General features: G+C 42.1%; 1 protein-coding gene across 6 annotated transcripts in view; it reads right to left on the bottom strand.

Annotated features, from left to right (window-relative positions):
- Nucleotides 1-17,400, bottom strand: part of PIGG (phosphatidylinositol glycan anchor biosynthesis class G (EMM blood group)) — a 164,241-nt gene that overhangs the window by 124,665 nt on the left and 22,176 nt on the right. For 3 of the 6 annotated variants that reach the window (XR_014711656.1, XM_084628287.1, XM_084628288.1), the window contains exons 3-6: nucleotides 16,719-16,928; nucleotides 14,202-14,390; nucleotides 8,831-8,972; nucleotides 3,905-4,117 (exon numbers count right to left, since the gene is read on the bottom strand). Coding sequence is in view for 5 of the 6 variants with exons in the window: in XM_084628287.1 (XP_084484413.1) it covers nucleotides 3,905-4,117; nucleotides 8,831-8,972; nucleotides 14,202-14,390; nucleotides 16,719-16,928 (754 nt within the window). In the remaining variant the exon portion in view is untranslated. The remainder of the gene's footprint in view (nucleotides 1-3,904; nucleotides 4,118-8,830; nucleotides 8,973-14,201; nucleotides 14,391-16,718; nucleotides 16,929-17,400) is intronic. The other 3 variants (XM_084628290.1, XM_084628289.1, XM_084628291.1) reach the window with 3 other exon arrangements.

Below are 17,400 nucleotides of genomic sequence, written 5' to 3'. Positions count from 1 at the left end.
TGCTGATGATGCCATAGTGTGTGCTCACTCGGAATCAGATCTTCAAGCGATCAACATCTTTGCTGAAGCATATCAGAAAATGGGACTTGCACTTAACATCCAGAAGACAAAGGTCCTCCACCAGCAAGCTCCTGGTGCACAATTCCGAGCACCAGCAATATGGATCCACAATAACACTCTAGGGAATGTTGCATGCTTCCCATATCTTGGAAGCCACCTCTCACGGACATTGATGAAGAAATCCAGTACCATCTCAAATGGGCAAGCCAAGCTCTTGGTCATCTGAGAAAGAGGGTGTTTGAAGACTGTGACATCAGAACCAAAACCAAACTCATGGTCTTTAAAAGGGTTGTGATCCCCACCCTACAGTATGGGGCTGAAAAGTGGACAACATACAAGAGACCTCTTAAGGCTCTGGAGAAGTATCAATGCTGTATACATAACATTCTGCAATCAAAGGGGTGACAGACACACTAACATCAGCATCCTCTCGCAAGCTAATATTACGAGTATTGAGGCCATTATTATTTATCATCAATTTCACTGTGCAAGTCATATTGTCCGGATGCCCGATTCCAGACTGCCAAAACAAGTAGTCTCCTCACAATTCAGCCCAGGCAGAGAAACCTCATAGGAGGGCAGAAAAAATGTTACAGGGATGTCCTCAAGGCTTATAGGAGGAAATTCAACATTAAACATCAACTTGTGGGAATATATAACCCAGGACCGACAACAATGGAGGAACTGCTTGAGACAGGGAACTCAGCACTTTGAAAATCATATGTGACTACATGTAACGGAAGAACAGAAGTGATAGTGAGCTTGGTATGGCCCGAACTAATATCCCAAGGTCACCCGCCCTACTTGGAAACACACGCCTGCAATGTGGCAGAGTCTGCAGCTCCAGAATAGGTCTTATCAGTCATCAACGGACCCACAGATCATTTGAAATGGACAATCCATGAAAGACAATCATCCTCAACTTCAAGGGATTCCCAATGATATACATACACACACACACACACACCCCTATCTTTTTCCAGGCACCCAGGCATCATATTTAATACATTTATTGCTGACGCTACACACTGGACAGATATTTTTCAGTTGACTACCTTAGCCTCAGTTACTCCTTGATCATTTTCCCCTTCAAAAGATCCTACTGCTTTTAGACTCAAGGGACAAGAAAAGTTCAAACTACTTTTAGCAAAATTTGTTACTTTATATCCATCATCTGAAACTACTCAAGGCATCATAGTTTTTAACTGGCCAAAACACAGTGTTTGCAAGCTTCAACTCACAACCAATCTCCTCCTTGAATGAGAAGTTTCTTATCCCTGCTAATTTTTGGTTAGCAGCTTCTCCATCACAAATGAGTAATACATCTCCTCTGTAGAATTCAGAGGCAATCCAACTGGTACTCAAAGCTCCAGTTGCCAGAAGCTGGGAATGAGCGACAGGGGATGGATCACTTGATGATTACCTGTTCTGTTCATTCCCTCTTGGGGACCTGGCACTGATCACTGTCAGAAGACAGGATACTGGGCTAGATGGACCCTTGGTCTGACCCAGTAGGGCCACTCTTATGTTCTCATGATCTAAGCCCTGCTGTTCAACTCAGGGCACTAGAAGGATTTTTTAAAACCTGCAGAAGCCCTCCAGCAACCTATTAGCATTCAGATAACTTGAAATTACATTAACTAACCTAAACATACAATTGCCTTCAAAGTCTCTCTTTAGAGAAAAAAATTATTTTGTATTCCAGTCATTTACGAGACTACCATAGTGGGCTGAATGACAAGAGACTCTGCTAAGAGAAAGAAATTTGCAGGTAAGAAATTTCTCATTCTGCTGCACAGCTTCTCTTCTCATTCATCACAAGTGTGTAGTAGTGAGCCGTGATTCACAGATATAGGGATAAAGGAAAAAGCAGACTTTGTTATTATGGTAGAATTATCAACAGAAATAAAAGTTGCCCCTAAAAAGCAAATCCTTGTAATTTAAGAAAGTATTTGAGATCCAATACAGTCATACCTTTTCCTACCAAAGGATGCTTGTATAGAGGAACAGAAGCCTAAATTGCAAGACTTCCTCTGATGAGCCTCAGACTTGTCTCCCACACGGTCAGGTATCTTGAAAACCTCCATGAATGGTATCCCAGATACTTAGCATGTAAATTGGTGCAAGACTTTAACATCTTGCCTGGTGCAACTTTGAGGCCTTAAGGCCTGGCATTTTGGTTGGAATGAGATGAACAAGGAACAATTGGTGTGGTCACTTCATATGCTTGAGATTTTTATTGCTCTAAGAATGCCCATTTATACCACCCTCTTCTAAAGGCGTGCTAAGGATTGAAACAAAATGGGATAACTATTTTCCAGGAATTATGGAAAGAAGAACTTACCTTGGGCATAAAGGTTTCTCAAGCTCTAAGAATAGCAAGGGCAGCTCCCCACTTTGTTATGGTGCTTAGTTGTAGGACCCATTGCTGTACAACAAAGAGCACTGTACAAAGATACAGGCTGTTAATTGTGGGTAGTCCAGGTTAATTGTAGGTGGTCCAGGTCCTAATGAAATGGGGTCCCTGCTATAAAAAGTCTAATCTTTCCTGGAGGTGTCACAGAAATGCCTTCTGGAGCAGTGGAGAACTAGGAGGAAGACCTGAATTCTTTTCTATATCCTTTGTATGAACTGTCCTGAAACACATTACATCTTTCTCTGCCTGAGGCATAATATCCATCGCCACAGAGAAGCTTTGACCTCTGGTTACTCCCAGGTTTGGGAGGAATAGATACTTGTGCTTCAACTTGGAAGCCAGCCTCTAACAGGAGGTAGGAGGAAACTTGCCCAAAGGGAATGTTATGCATAACTGCTCATTACATGGTTTCTTGCACCTTTACTGGCCACTGTCAGACAGGATACTAGACTATGAACCACTGGTCTGACCCCACATGGACATGTCTATGTTTTCTTTTTCCAAATATGCAACTGATAGAGCTATCAAAGTAAGCTGAAGAGATAAGTACTTGGGGAATTCACCCTCTAGGTATGCGCTCCTCCCTTCAGGATTGTTTCCATAGTAAGTACACATGATTGGCCAAGAGTGAAAACTGGACTGGCTTTCAGCACATTTGTACTTGCCTGCCCACAAAGACCCATTTGGATGTGATCCACGAAAGACACTTAATTTTGCATTGCCTCTGGAGGAATTTTTGCAAGCACATTGAGAAATCCCATTCAGGTGGTAATACTGTTGCATATCACCAGCTATTTACTGGGGATAACTGAGGATTTTGTTGGGGGATGGAGAAGATATCTAAAATTTCCTTGACAGCTTAAGTTTTCTCCCCTCTGCTAGGAGAATATAGTCTCTTCCTAAATATCCTAGGTGCTGGTAGCAAGCAACAGTTTTCTATGCTGGCTTTTACAGTGATGAATGAGGCCTCTATAAATTCTCAGCTACTAATTTCTTTAATGTTTCTCCATTGAGAAACATGTGCTACCATAACACTAAAGAAGTTTAGTTTGGTATTATTTCTTGAGTTACATGGAAGTCAGTAGCCCATGGCACAGAGTGCCTCATTCATGGATTTACATATCAGACTTCAGTCACATCTCAATTTACTTGTGATGCCTACTTTATTTGATCATGTCTCTTGCCCTTTTGGTTAGCAGCTTGCCCCCATATCTATGAACCTTAATTTAAAACAGCATACAACAAACACTAATACACTTAATTTGGCGCATATGGTTCTCAGAACTCACCTTGACTGTCCTATCGGTTTGTACTGGTGTGTTGTGTTCTTGTTCCTAAAACCCTTAAACTGAAGTTTAAGTGTCTCCTGCTGACAGAGAAGAAACAGGATACTGCTGGATATCAGAAAAATAACTTTAATTGACTTACCTTTTTCATATGTAGGCATGTTCTCCTGAAGGAGTCTGCTAAGCTGGAACCCATTTAAATGCAAGAACCTTAGTTGTTCTCTCATTGTTTTCCCTTCTATAACAGAAAGTATAATATTCCCAACACTATTTCTTGAAATTGGAAGGCCAAGACCTATTGCCAACGTAGCAGCTAAATCCGTCTGTTGCACAAGTTCTGGCTGTTTTAAAGGGCCTAGAATAAGGAGGAGAATATTTACATTACAAAATTATTCCAATTTGGAAGGTGGAGCTGCAAGCTTGGGTAGTCTGCAAATTTGTTCACGTGTACTAGAGCAGATATGTTCCCAAACCAGGGTCTGTTTAAAAAAAAAAAAAAAAACCACCACGGGTTGATCACATAGTCTAGCTCCTCTTCCTTTCCAGCTGCTGCAACACAACAGAGGACAGCAAAAGCGTTATTAAATTCTTATGTAACATTACTCTTCCACATTAGTAATTACTGTAGTTTTAACAAGCATGTATGTAATTATGAATACAACAGGGTAGTCCATGAAAACATCTTTGAACTAAGTTGTGGTCCACATTATGAAAGTGTATGACAATCCCTGTACTATATAATGACAGGTTTCAGAGCAGCAGCCGTGTTAGTCTGTATCCGCAAAAAGAAAAGGAGGACTTGTGGCACCTTAGAGACTAAGGAATTTATTTGAGCATAAGCTTTCGTGAGTTACAGCTCACTTCATTGGATGCATCCTGACACGCTCAGTGTCCCCAACACACTGTTGCCATAATATGTACCTAAAGGGTGCCATGTAAGGTATCATATGTAAACCAGTGAAACACCAGTCCTGGAAATCATTGTGGGTTGCATACAAAGACTTATGGGCATGCACTGGAAACAGGTTCTTAAAACATGTTTGGAAAGCAGTGCATAAACCCAGCCCGCCCTAGATAGAGAAACTTTGACCAGAGGGTTTACAGGCAGAGAACAATGAAAGGAAAATTACATAGAAGATAAACAAAGTAATCAAACCCAGAAGAGGAGCAAATTATTATGAGGATGTGAACTCCTTAGTTAGCACACTTGGGACCCCAGAGTCTGAACCCCGCTTCCCAGCAAGTAGGGTGACCCAGACAGCAAGTGTGAAAAAATTGGGACAGGGGTTGGAGGGTAATAGGAGCCTATATAAGAAAAAGACCCAAAAATCGGGACATCTGGTCACCCTACCAGCAGGTCACCCTGACTCTTAAGGCAAAGACAATGGACTTTGGAAAATACAAGGGAGCAAAAAGCCATTGGAGTTGTCTGTGACTTAGGAGACATAGGGAACAGAACCCTCTGAGCATATGAACATGCTATTCTCTTGGCCTTAAAGGCAGGAGCTGCTGGAAACTTGATCTAAGTGAGAAACCTGCTTATGTAAAGATTGTAACTTGCTAAAATTAAGTTTTAGTGACTGAAAACATGTTTTGTTTGTAACCATAACTGTCTTTTATTCTTGCTTAGAATCACTTAAATCTCTGGTCATGTCTACACTAGGAAGTTTACAGCAGCACAGCTGTACCAATACAGTTGTGCCACTGTAAGATCGCTCATGTAGCTGCACTATGCCAAGAGGACAGAGCTCTCCGGTCGACATAATACCACCACCTAAATGAGAGGTGGTAGCTATGTAGGCAGGAGAGCGTCTCCAACCAACATAATGCTGTTCATACGAGCACTTATGCTGGCAAAACTTATGTCACTCGGGTGGTGCTATTCTCACACCCCTGAGTGACATAGGTTTTGCTGACATAAGTGGAAGTGTAGACACGGCCTCCGTTCCTCATTAATAAACTTTTTCTTAGCTTTACTACAAACCATCTCAGTGCTGTTATATTGAACTAAGTGAGAGTCTTCAGCAAACCTAACAGACTTATGTGTCTGGAGGCAGGAAACAATTTCTGTGAGTGTCCAGCAAGAGAGAATGGACACTGCAGGGAGACATCTCTGGGGAACTCATGTTCACAGATTGATACCTGTAAGGCAAGATTTAAACTGGCAGAGCCTTGAGGAGTTTGCTGGCAAGGCAGACAGGCTGCTGGTCAGGGGCCCGATGCATAGTTTAGCAGCAACAAAGCTCTCATTTGCCGAGACAGAGGGATAACAGTGGCTTACAGTTCTGGGAGTCCTAAACAGAATGTCACAGATGGTTCCTATTTATTCTCATGCTCATTCAAAATGCCACCTACAATCCTTAAGTCTTCTTTGCATGTAATCCTTGCATGCTAGTCTCAGCAACTTACAGAATGTCATTAAAGACAAGAAGTTACCCACTGGTAAACTTGATTGATAACAACTGGTTGATATGTAGATTATATCAGACTTATTTAGTAGCAATAGGGATTTGTATCTCCTTAATAGGTTACACAAGTAATTCTTGATCAGCACACTAATTCAAATATAACTGCCAGTAGGATTACCCAATTTGCATAAACAAAATCTACCAAATTAAACACAGCCTGAATTATTTTCCCATTTGCAAGAGTAAGACCATTTAGATAGAGTGACTAAAATTCCAACTAGAAATAGAACAGATAGCAAGGGAAAGCTACATATGAGTTGCAAGGCTCACTATTAGTTACACAAATATCAAGGGACAAAATGCCATAATTTCACAAGACTCTTCAAGGTGTCATGCAGTTGACATTGATAAAATTCAACTGGGAGCAACAATCAGCTCTTGATTCGGTTATTTCAATATCTGAAAGCAACCCAACTGCCCTTGCTTGACAGCGTTGAGTGCATCAGCTGGACACCAGCTCTGCAGATGAATGATATTTGGAAGTGCCTCAGCTGTGCTGAAGTAACCTCCAGCAAGAGGACTAAGCCAAGTATCTGACGGCAAGATTTAAAAGCAAGAAAAAGTCAGATGTCCTAGCAAATAGGTTGGGGGAGGCCAGGGAGCAGGGGACAGAGTGATATGGAAGGGCAAATTTATCTCACTGTAACTTAATTTAATTGATTATTTGGACAAAGTGTTTGAATGTAATTAAAAGTTATGCAAACCATAGAATAAATACCTTTATAAACACAAACAAGCCACTGTGATATTCCCTCCCTTTTCCTCTTATTATGGACAAATGCACTTTTCACAATGGAATGTGGTGTCAATCAGAAAAATCTTTAGTGCTGTACAATTAGAAACTTGACCAATAGAAGGACTACTCTCCTGCTCAGCATTCTGCATTCAGGGATTGGAGACAGGCATCCACATTGTCAATATTTCAACCTCTTGCCCCTCCACAGCAAGAGCTCCACTTCTCTCCCTAACACCACCATTCCAGTCTTTAGTCCTCCCACTCAGCACCGGAAATTGACATTTACTCCCCCATCACTGATCTGGGGCACAAGGGAAGGACAGAAAGAAGTTCTTCTCAGAGAAAGGCAAGGCTAGGCAGAACTCACTTCAAGCATTAATTCAGTTCCAATCTTGCCTCCTAGTGGCCAATAATCAGACTACCTCTTCAGAAAAGACCCCTTTAATAGACTCCTGAATCCTTTAGGAAGTTAGCCAGTCCTAAAGTGATGGCCACATGGAAAACAGATAGTTTAAGAGGCCAAAACACAGAGGTCATGTTTTAGCAGGACATCAGTGCACACAAAGGATAGTAAAAACACATGGCCAACGTGTTACAGTTTATTTCTCTACTAATGCAAAACATTGTTAAAAAACTGTCTGTAAAGAGGAAGTGTCTTATGTAACTTAACAATCTACACCAGGGGTCGGCAACCTTTCAGAAGTGGTGTGCTGAGTCTTCATTTATTAACTCTAATTTAAGGTTTTGCATGCCAGTAATACATTTTAACCTTTTTAGAAGGTCTCTTTCTATAAGTCTATAATATATAACTAAACTATTGTTGTATGTAAAGTAAATAAGATTTTAAAAATGTTTAAGAAACTTCATTTAAAATTAAATTAAAATGCAGAGCCCCCCCCCCCCGGACCAGTGGCCAGGACCCAGGCAGTGAGAGTGCCACTGAAAAATCAGCTCGTGTGCCGCCTCTGGCTCGTGTTAGCTACCCCGATCTACACCAATGTATAACAGCACTTTGAACCTGAAAGTTTAGAGCCACTATGAACTAAACTAGAGATGAAAGCATATTCTAAAAGACTGTTTAAAAATCTCCTACAATTGTACAGTTCTGAACAGGTTTTTTTAATATGATAAGAACTGAAATTCTTCAATCCTTACTGTGACAAACTGGGGATTCTGTCTGTACCACTTCTGAATTGTGGATATTTTATGAAATTGTATCATGAAGTTACCCTGTCATGGAAAGCCTACATGTATGTGGATCCACCATGAATTAGCATGATTGTGTCATGTCTCCACCAGGCCAGAGATAATGGTGAGTGATCTGCACTCAGCAATTGTCTATTCAGAGTAAAGCATCTTGGGACAATGGGTTTGTTCTAGATGGAAGATACTTCTTCCCCTTGTCGAAAGGAAAGGGGGTTGAGAGCTGTGGAAAATTACATAAAGGCACAACAAAAGAAGCAGGCGACCCCAGCAGGAGTCTATAAAGGGACTCTGAGGGGGAACTGGGGCTGGGGAAACTGAGCACCCAGCCAGCAGCTGCCATTTTCCAGTCGCCCAGCTCTGAAGGCAGCGCTGCCACCAGCAGCATTGTGGAAGTAAGGGTGGCAAACCAGTAAACACGCACGCTGCTATTAGGGCACACCAGGAATTGCAGTTCTACCAGAATCAATGTTGGAAAAAGGATGAGCAAGAAGAAATCACGGACACTTGTTCACATTTCAAAAATCTGCCTGGACAGAGATCAGTGGACCAAAAGAAGAGGTAGGTCTTGTTGGGAAAACCCCGACATATGCTGACCCTACTCACAGCAGTCCTAGTGGGTGGCCAGGAAGGGCCACTCGCTAGGATCTGTGACACTTACCATTTCTCTTTTCAAAAGCAGAGCTGATAAATAGCAGAGGTGTGTGAACTTCTTCCTCTGAGGAACCTCCATGACTGCCTGTTTCGGACATCCCATGATCACCACACACAATAAGTAAGTTGGGCAAAGACGACTCTCTTTCCTGCAACTCTCAGAAAAAAAGGCTTCAGTAACATCAGACATGCACAGGCTTCAGAAGAATATTATTTTTCCATTTTAATAAAAATATTTCCTCTAATAATTTGTTTTTAAAATGGCTCTGCTTCCAGAGCAGATTAGTAGAGATGCACTCAGCAACTGCTGACTGCAGTACAGCTACACTGCCAGGATACTGGATTTTGACATTACTTCCACTCCTCTCCTTAATTTTGAAGTTTTAAGGCAAGCAGATCTTTCAGTACCTAGCAAGGATAGCAGAGTTAAAAAAAAAAAAAAAAACCACAACTCGGGATCTAAATAGAGTCAAAGGAGAGACAGACTGAACTAGCAGAACAAGTAACCCTCAATATTAATCCTGTATCGTATATTAGGACAAAAACCTAAAATCAAGATGAAGTCTAATGAACTTTTAGAAGGTATTTATATTCCAATATCCTCTTTCCATTCACTCATGACTCAGATGTATTCAGGGGAGATATCTGATATGGTTTATCTCACGCCAAAAGTTTATTTTTGTTGTGGGAGGGGAGAACCAGAGGGAGTTTAAGTGAAACCCATCCAATGAGTTGAGTTGTTAAATTAAAATAAAAACTGCAGAAAAGTTATATTTTCCTTAATGTAAAAATCAGTCATGGTATATTTGTAGTCTCCAATGATAAACGCAATACTTGCTCTGTTTGAGTAAGTAGTTTTATATATTTTTAAATGTCCTAAAGCTTTTAGGGTTATATTTGCATATTAACAACTCTATTGATTATCTATTAATGAATTATGCCAAGCCATTCCAACACCATATGGAAGGTTGCATTCTATCTTGCACTGAAAACAGGGGTTCAACCTCTGATGAAAACGTGGGGCAGATACTTTCATACCAAAAACTAAACCAAGCTTAAGTTTTGATAAACTTTAGAAAAAAATCAATTTGCCTGAATTCTAACCAATTAAAAATTAATCTTAAGAAGTCTGTTTTGAGTCTCAGGATTTTGGGGGTCCTTCTAACTTAAACTACAAACATGAAACTGCCAAGCTGCACATAAGTAGTTTGGGAGTCTTTCTAGGGTTATACTATTATTTACAAAAAACTTATAACTGAATCCTTAAGTGTTAACATAAAACTTGATTTACAACATCCACTTCTATTTGACGCTGTATGCAGAAATCTTTATAACAATTAAAGAGAGTGTAACACTACTTTATTTTATGCTCTCTGTAACTTTTCTTGCATCCAAAGTTGAAGGCTAAAACAGTGCGCACAAACTGCATGTTACCAGTTCAGGGGCATTTGTGAGCATTAAAAACTTTTAACACAGAAATAACTGCTGCATTGAGAAGCTATGTTCTTCATGAAACCATACTTCAGGTTCAGCAACTTCATTCCTGAATAAACTCACAGTTTCATGGAAATAATGATCTTCCTGAAAAGAACAGCTACCATGCTGAAGATTCTGGATTTCATTAAACTGGTCAGCCAAATCAAGTGTGAGCTCGAGCCAAATGAATGGTTTCAAAAGAGAAAAGGATCCGAGACAAAACAAATACTACAGTGGTTCTCAACTCTGGCCCATCACTCATGCAGGGAAAGCCCCTGGCACGCCAGGCTGGTTTGTTTATCTGCCGCGCCCGCAGGTTCGGCCGATGTTGGCTCTCACTGGCTGCGGTTCGCCACTCCAGGCCAATGGGGGCTGCAGAAAGTGGCACAGGACAAGGAATGTGCTGGCCGCCCTTCCCACAGCCCCCATTGGCCTGGAGCGGCAAACCGCGGCCAGTGGGAGCCGCGATCAGCCGAACCTGCGGACGCGGCAGGTAAACAAACCGGCTTGGCGTGCCAGGGGCTTTCCCTGACCAAGCGGTGGACCAGAGTTCAGAACCACTGAAATACTAGGATCTTTCAGAGTAACCAGCTAGCTCAGGAGTCAGTCCTATTCTTCATGAACAGAGACGCTGATATGGGGGAGAGCCTTTCTGAAACTATTAGCCTTATAGTCAACCAAAAACACCCCACACCTAAGTAGAACACACAACTTTTGTTTTCAGAAAAAATTCAGCTGCACTTTTGAACATTAGGATTGCAGTATAATATTGGCTTTTGCCACGTGCTTCCAGCTGTGCCCTCTGCCTAAAACTGGGGCCTTACAGGGTGGAGGGGAATTGTTTTTCTAGTCCATGAGCATTTGTGCTGTGCTATAGAAGAAAATCTTCAAAGCAGCAGCTACTTTCATGATGAAGGGATTCTTTGTGAAAGTGCCCCTTTTATTTTAGTGCAGCTCCTGAGCCAACTATATAACTTTGATGGACGCTTCCACAAAAATCCTGGGCTTCTTGAAAGTAGACACTGTTTTGGCTAGAGATCCTCTCAATCTTAAGACTGGAAATACATAAACTGTCAGTTCAAATTTCATTACACATATCAACAAAAGCATAAGAGCAAGGAAATGAAGTCAAGTCATTCAACCGTATATACTCTCGGTTCCTCCACCTAGAAACAAACTTCACCACAGAGAATACACCACTATAACTCTGCCCCAGTAAGGGTAACAGTTTTCCAGCACCCACGTTCCCCTCCCACGCCATATATTAAGGAGTGTGATTCCACAGAACTGTGCAGAAAGGACAGAGGTGATGAAGGCAGAGCTATTTGTGGTGGTGCTGGTGTTGAAGTGCTGGGAAACTGGCATTCCCGCTGGGACAGAGTTCAGGTTGCAGTAGGTCTACAGTAACGTACCACTGCGGGAATTCTGCGCCACTACACAAGCGTAGAATTAATGTTCCCCACAGATTTCCCCCTCCCCCTGCAGAATAATTGATTCTGACAGGCAGGCAAAGGGAAGCTGCAGGAGGGATCATGCTGTAGTTACACCTTTTGCCTACCAGGGGCTGATGTGACACCAGAAGAGAGGGCAGCTGGCTCACAGGCCAGAGCAGCCGTGGAGAGGGAGGATGCCTTCCTCACAGCGCCCTGCCTGTGGAGGCAGGTGAGGAGGCACAGCATATGGGGTGGATGGACAGAGTAGGGCAGACGAGGCTGCTGGGGGAAGTGGGAGGGTGTCACACAGATGGGCTAGTGGGGAGGACAGACTGGGGCAGGAGCACAGGAGCTAGTGAGGGGCTAACACTGAGCCAGGGCTGAATGGGTGTGAGGATGCAGGACCACAAGGGGACGGGGCAGCTATGCCTGGCTGAATGGGGAGTGGAGATGCAGGGACACCTGGGGACAAGGGCAGATGTGCCTGACTGAATGGGAGGGGCTAGGAGTCAGCCAGGGTCTGCATGGAGGCGGCTCCACAACTCTAGAACAATCCCTTCCCTCCCTCCAAAAAACCCCAAACTGTTCCATACTTCTCCCATCCACACCCAACAACCCTCCAAGTTCACTCCCAGGCTCCTTCCCAGCAATTACTTTCCTCTCCCTCAGCTCCTCCTTTACACCTGACTCCCCCAAGCCTTTGCACTGCTTCCGAAGGGTGCAGGAAACACGTTTTTGTATTGGTTTCAGAGTAACAGCCGTGTTAGTCTGTATTCGCAAAAAGAAAAGGAGTACTTGTGGCACCTTAGAGACTAACCAATTTATTTGAGCATGAGCTTTCGTGAGCTACAGCTCACTTCATCGGATGCATACCGTGTCTTCTGCAGTTTCCACGGTATGCATCCGATGAAGTGAGCTGTAGCTCACGAAAACTCATGCTCAAATTAATTGGTTAGTCTAAGGTGCCACAAGTACTCCTTTTCGTTTTTGTATTGTAGATTAAATGAATTACTACTCAAAATTCTCTATTAAGATGCCTAATAAGGAATCTATTTGTCAAAAAACATTTCCTGAATCTTTTTTGTTGTCTATATTGTGTGACAAAGCTCTGTCCTTGCCTCCGTGGGTCCTGCATTTCCTGGCGGATTTCGCTAGCCTCAGAGGCTCCCTGTGACCCTCCACGTAACCCTTTTCTCTCTCTAGAGACAAGGGTCACAGCCTACTAAGCCATTTTCATCATAAGCCAACAAGGGAGGTGACGAGAAGTTATCCTTCCTTGCACAGTCTCTGTTGTCTCCCAGTCTCAGTCATTAATCAGGGGGCAAATGTGGGGGGGGGGAGCCCGGAACCACCCTCTACTCCGAGCGCCAGCCCAGGGACCCTAATAGTATCAGCTATGGTAGCTGACCTTTTAGAATCATGACATGTACAATACCCTCGGCTACTTCCCCCACAGCAGCCCTCACTTCCTCAAGCTCCACTTCACCCTTACCTCAGGGCCTCCTTCCTTGTGCCAGATATGGTGTGTACTACTCAGCCTCTCCAACAGCGCGACTTCCTCCCACAGCTCCTGACATGCACACCCACCTGACTAACTGGGAGGCTTTTAACTAGTTTCAACCAGCCCCTCATTGGCTTCAGGTGTCCCAATCAACCTAGCATTCTCCCTGCCTTCTGGAAAGTTCTTAATTGGCCCCAGGTGTCTTAATTAACCTGGAGCAGCTGCCATTTCACTTATCCTGGTACCAGGGATTTGTTTAGCCTGGAGCTAATATATCTATCTCCCACTACTTTTCTATAGCCATCTGGCCTTGCCCCGTCGCAATCGGTTCAGACATACTTGCTGACAGGTATTTTGAAATAAATTACCAAAATGAGTGAAACTAGCATGATTATAGTGTTATTTTGACAAATAAAATATGCAGAATTTTTAACTTTTTGGCGCAGAATAACCCCAAGAGTACTAGCACATGATGGTTCTAGTAGCAAAGTAGCAGCTTTCAGTGGAGTACTGTTAGATGCTTTAACTTCATTTCCTCATTTCTGTAGCTTTGTGTTAGTCATAGCTGAACTTTAACTGAGTGTTCTTGTGTGTTAACATTGATCTGAAACATACGCACAATTGCTAGCATAGCAGAATGGAAATACATGGCACCCAAATTAAAGTTATTTAGGTTAATACTCCTTATCACATTAGATTGATTGTGCTTGTATAGTATTGTAATAGCTTGAACATTTTAAAATAGGACCTGATCCTGCAGAGTTTTGACAGTCTTTTCCTTCTGTGACTTTGATAGCAGCTCCTGGGTACTCACCACCACTTTTGAAAAGTGGGTTATATTTAGGCTCCTAAATATGCCTTTAGGCACCTGCTTTTCAAAGTCTTGGCCAGTATACTCAAGAACATCTGTTAATAAAAGTTGTGAAAGTAAAATCTTTAAGAACAGGGACTAGAAGTAAGTGTTTCACCTTTGAGAGGAGTGAAGTGTGAATCTTCTTGAGGATATTATCCATTTCATAAAGCTTTGGTCCCACCAAAGGGCTGTTTGGTCCAGTCAGATGACCAATATGGTCCAATCCTAGGTAGTGAAGTATTAGTATATCCCAGTCTTCTCTTTTTAAGACACCGTCCAAATGCCTGGTAACGTTCTCATCAACCTTGTATATGAAAGCAAAACATTTTAGAAAAATCACATCTTCCTATTCTACTAGGAGTAAAGGAAAATTAAATTGCTTCATTTGACACCACATGTTCAAGTTCCATAGAAGTTAAGTGAGAACTGCAGGATGATCACCAATTTTGAAAATCATATTTGCCATGTAAATCAGCTTGAAGCCAGGAACCTAACTGTAGGTACCCAGTTTCGCCCCTTTCAGCCCCGGTTCCCCCCCTTTCAGCTGAAGAGACCCCAAAACAGACAAGAATGTATATATAAAGAAACAAAACAAGACAGGGCTGTCAAGCCACTGAGGGGCATTCCTTTTCTTAAAAAAAAGAAATAGTTTAACCTTTTGACTAATTTTCCTCCTGTACTCCCCTGCCTTTCACCTCTATCTCCTTCCCTACTGTTCAGTAGGGAGTACTGTCTCCAATATTAACTCTTTTGTCCTTCTACTGGTTTTCATTGGAGGAGCCCAGCCCCTCCCTTCCCATTCACTCTTGATACAATTTAAAGTTTTTAAACTTTCTACTCAGTTTGACAGCCCATTTGGAGTTTAACATTCATTCTAGGTTCTTCTCATTTTAAAAGAAAAGCTATGTAAACATTCAGTTCAATACTAACTTGTCTATTGAGCGATCAAGGCCTTGTAATAATGGAATAATCCACATTGAAAACTTCAGATCATGTCAATGTTTCTAGAGGAGCAATGTGTATCTAATGTAGTTAAGTGGTAAAAAAAAAAAAAAAAAGATTTCCACTAACTCCTGTAGGCCTAACAAAAAAAAAGTTAGCTTTTCAAACATGGAATTAGAAAGTACCTATGGCAGCAGCCACCTAATGGTCTTATGGTTTACTGGAAGAAGGAATCACAACTTCCAAATATTAACTGAAATTGTAGAATTTTTTTCAGCACATGGAAACAAGTGACTTCAAAACTTGATTACTTCCCTCCTCCCTCTTTGCTAAAATAATCGCACGAGCCACAAGAACTATAAAAAAAAATCTCAAGTATGGGATTAAAAATTTGGCAAGGCATATAGCACTAGTACTAACTTTGGTAGTCCTTTAAGACACTAAAATCATGTCAGAAATGAAGTGGCAGAACAGAACACAGTAATTAGACTTACGTGATTTTTAAGGTGCAAAGACACACAACTGGCCAGGAGAGGGCGATATGTGTGGGGAAGGTGGTAGGTGTGTGGCAGGAGACCCTGTTTTCTAGTGTTCAACTGCATTGAATTTCTGTTGTAAGTGATTTGTGATAAATCAAACTTTCAACACTGTTACTGCACTTTTGCCACTAGGCCCAGACTTCCAACCATGAAATCGTTCAATCCCTGCCACTATAATCTGATTATTTAGAACAAGATGGAGAGTTTAGCACAAACAAGATTACGTTAAAAGGCAAACTAATGCAGTATCCTGCTTACATCTGCATGTTACCCTACGTGTGGGCCAACATGCCGCTGCACTGCCCCAAGGGAGCACAAAGAGGCATTTTGTTTAAGAAACACAGCTTCTCCCAGGGCTCCTGCATTGCAATGGAATGGGTGCGCAGGGAAGAATAGTTTGCAGCACTCCTTTACATAGGAGCTGAACACTTCCCCCTTCCAGCCAGCTGGCTACCACACCCCTGGCCTTCTGCAACCAATTGTTCAGAGGAGGAAGCCCCAGGGCTTGCTTAAGCACCCAAAACTGAAACATGGGTAGCCTTTCCAGGACTGCCCTTCATCACCACTACACAGCCATCTTAGAGCACATGGCAATCTAGACAAAACTGGATATTTTTGATAGCTACATGATCAGAGATCCTAGCTGTACTAATACAAACCAAAAATAAAAGTTGTATTATGGGAATGGTGAGTGGACTGAAAACATGTACAGCTTTGTTTAAAAATCCACAAAATGATCTAGTCTCCCACCACTACAAAGTTTTGTGGGTAAATCACATGAATATTAAATAGGAGTTATTCACAGACCTCCTGCACATTAATGGACAAACGAAATGGCACATGCTTAGTCTTTTTCAATTAATTAGGCCTGGAATAGCTGTTTTTTAAAATGAGCATGCAGCTATATTAAGGGTTTTCTATTGCTCCCCCATTATTATCGTATCCAAGGACCTTCCACATGAAATTCATGGGAACAGCAAAATCCCTAGTTTCATACTGTGAATACTTTTTTTAAAATAGGGTGTATCAATCCAGTTTTCAATTAGTAGCCAATGTCTTGCATACTCCAAAACATGGCCAATGTTTTTTGAGATGGAAGTATTCACTAAAGGTTTGAAAAATGTGTGTGCTCATACGTAAAAGCTTCTTACCTCAGTATAATCTGACACAAAAAATGATGTTGTTCCATCATATTCCACAAAATGCTTTGGAAACAGTTTAACCCAAGTGTCGTCACCATAAAAGACTATTCTTTTCCCAGCTGTTTTTGCCTGCCATATCAGGTTGTCTTCCAAGAGTGCTGGAGAATTAAGGTTCATGATAACATCAATGAAGCCAGGTATGCTACCAGTCATCAAAGCCTAGATAAAGTAAACAGCAGAAGCTAAGGTAGTATTTGACACTTGTGTGAAAAATAATGAGGTAAATTAACAGTGGCCTGGCGGGGGGGGGGGGGGGGGAGAGGAGGAGAGAGAATCAGGCTTACAATGTCAAAGCCTAATAAATGAATTAACCCACGAATTGCCATACCAGAGTCCAGTATCCTGTCTCTCACTGTAGTCACTGGAGCTATACTGAAAATGCTGATTCAGGGCAAACCGCAAAGAATAGGGCAGACGATCCCCACAATTGGTGGTTTAATCTATAATTAGGTTTCACCAAGCTAATGACCAAACAGCTTCATGCTTTCCTGGTTACCAAGAAGCCGAAACACAGTTCACTTTAAGCAATCCAGCCTTTGGCTCCCACCCAGACAGCCAAGTCTAATATAGTGAGGGTTAAACTTTATTCACCATATGTAAAGTTCTACCAGCCCCAAGAGACCCAGACACA

The sequence above is a fragment of the Lepidochelys olivacea genome, assembly GCF_965140295.1.
Source record: "Lepidochelys olivacea isolate rLepOli2 genome assembly, chromosome: 5".
Taxonomy (NCBI): Eukaryota; Metazoa; Chordata; order Testudines; family Cheloniidae; genus Lepidochelys; species Lepidochelys olivacea.
The sequence above is the reverse complement of the archived record's forward strand: the minus strand, read 5'-3'. Positions and strand labels throughout refer to the sequence as shown.